This window comes from Calidris pugnax, unplaced genomic scaffold (assembly GCF_001431845.1).
Source record: "Calidris pugnax isolate Ruff unplaced genomic scaffold, ASM143184v1 scaffold324, whole genome shotgun sequence".
NCBI lineage: Eukaryota > Metazoa > Chordata > Aves > Charadriiformes > Scolopacidae > Calidris > Calidris pugnax.
This window is the reverse complement of record NW_015091153.1, coordinates 167,221-168,547: the sequence shown is the minus strand read 5'-3', so window position 1 is coordinate 168,547 and position 1,327 is coordinate 167,221. Positions and strand designations below refer to the sequence as shown.

The window sequence follows — 1,327 nt, the reverse complement described above, 5'->3', positions numbered from 1 at the left end:
AAAGAGTCCGGCTCCATCCTCCTTCAACCCACCCTTTAGATCCTTGGAAGCACCACTAAGGTCTCCCCTCAGCCTTCTCTTCTCCAGGCTGAAGAGTCCCAGCTCTCTCAGCCTTTCACAGAATGACATGGGGTGGGAAGGGACCTCTGGAGATCATCTCCTCCAACCCCTTCCCAGAGCAGGTCCCACCCAGAGCAGGTTGGATTCATCCAGGGGGGGTTTGAATGTCTCCAGAGAAGGAGACCCCACCACCTCTCTGGGCAAACTCTTCCAGGGATCTGCCACCCTCAAAGTGAAGATGGAATTTCTTATGTCCCAGTTTGTGCCCGTTTCCTCTTGTCCTGTCACTGGAAAAAGACTGGCCCCATCCTCCTGACCCCCCACTCTTGAAGTATTTATAGGTGTTGATGAGATCCCCTCTCAGCCTTCTCTTCTCCAGACCAAAAAGCCCCAAGTCCCTCAGCCTTTCCTCCTAAGAGAGATGCTCCAATCCCTCCAGCATCTTTGTTGCCCTACGCTGGACTCTCTCCAGTAGTTCCCTGTCTCTCTTGAACTGGGGAGCCCAGAACTGGTCCCAGTGCTCCAGTTGTGGCATCCCCAGTGCAGAGCAGAGGGGCAGAATGACCTCCCTCCACCTCCTGGCCACACTCTGCCCCACGCAGCCCAGGACTCCATTGGCCTCTTGGCCACAAGGGCCCATTGCTGGCTCCTGGAGAGTTTCCCATCTACCAGGAGCCCCAGATCCTTCTCCTCAGAACTGCTTTCCAGCAGGTCCCCCCCGAACCTCTGTTGGTGCCTGGGGTTCTTCCTCCCCAGGTGCAGGACCCTCCACTTGCCCTTGGTGAACCTCATGAGGTTCTTCTCCGCCCAGCTCTCCAGCCTGTCCAGGTCACCCTGGATGGTGGCCCAGCCCTCCGGGGTGTCAGCCAGTCCTCCCAGTTTGGTACCATCAGCCAACTTGCTGAGGATACGCTCTGTCCCCTTGTCCGGGTCATTGATGAATGTGTTGAACAGGATGGGGCCGAGTATTGACCCCCTGGGGGATGCCTCCAACTCGACCCTGCTCCGTTAATGACAACCCTCTGAGTTCTGGGTTGGGGTCTCACCGGCTCTGGAAGGTGTGTGGCCCCATGGGGACGCTCTGCACCCGCCACTGCCCCCCTTGGTCGGGGAAAATCACCATCTGGAGGGGTTGGGGCAGCTCCAGCTCCTGCTCCAGGTGGAAAAGGTGCTCCTTCCAGGGGCAGCCACCCTGCGGCAGCTCCAGCACCACGCCGCTCCCCTCCACCTGGGGGGGGACACATGGTGGGTATGGGGGGGGCCAGCC

The 1,327-nt window shown here is 59.2% G+C and overlaps 1 protein-coding gene across 1 annotated transcript in view; it reads right to left on the bottom strand.

Moving 5' to 3' along the window:
* LOC106898186 (chromosome unknown open reading frame, human C12orf10) overlaps positions 1 to 1,327 on the bottom strand; it is a 7,007-nt gene that overhangs the window by 2,115 nt on the left and 3,565 nt on the right. The window contains exon 6 of the mRNA XM_014959299.1: positions 1,107 to 1,288. Coding sequence (XP_014814785.1) covers positions 1,107 to 1,288 — 182 coding nt within the window. The remainder of the gene's footprint in view (positions 1 to 1,106; positions 1,289 to 1,327) is intronic.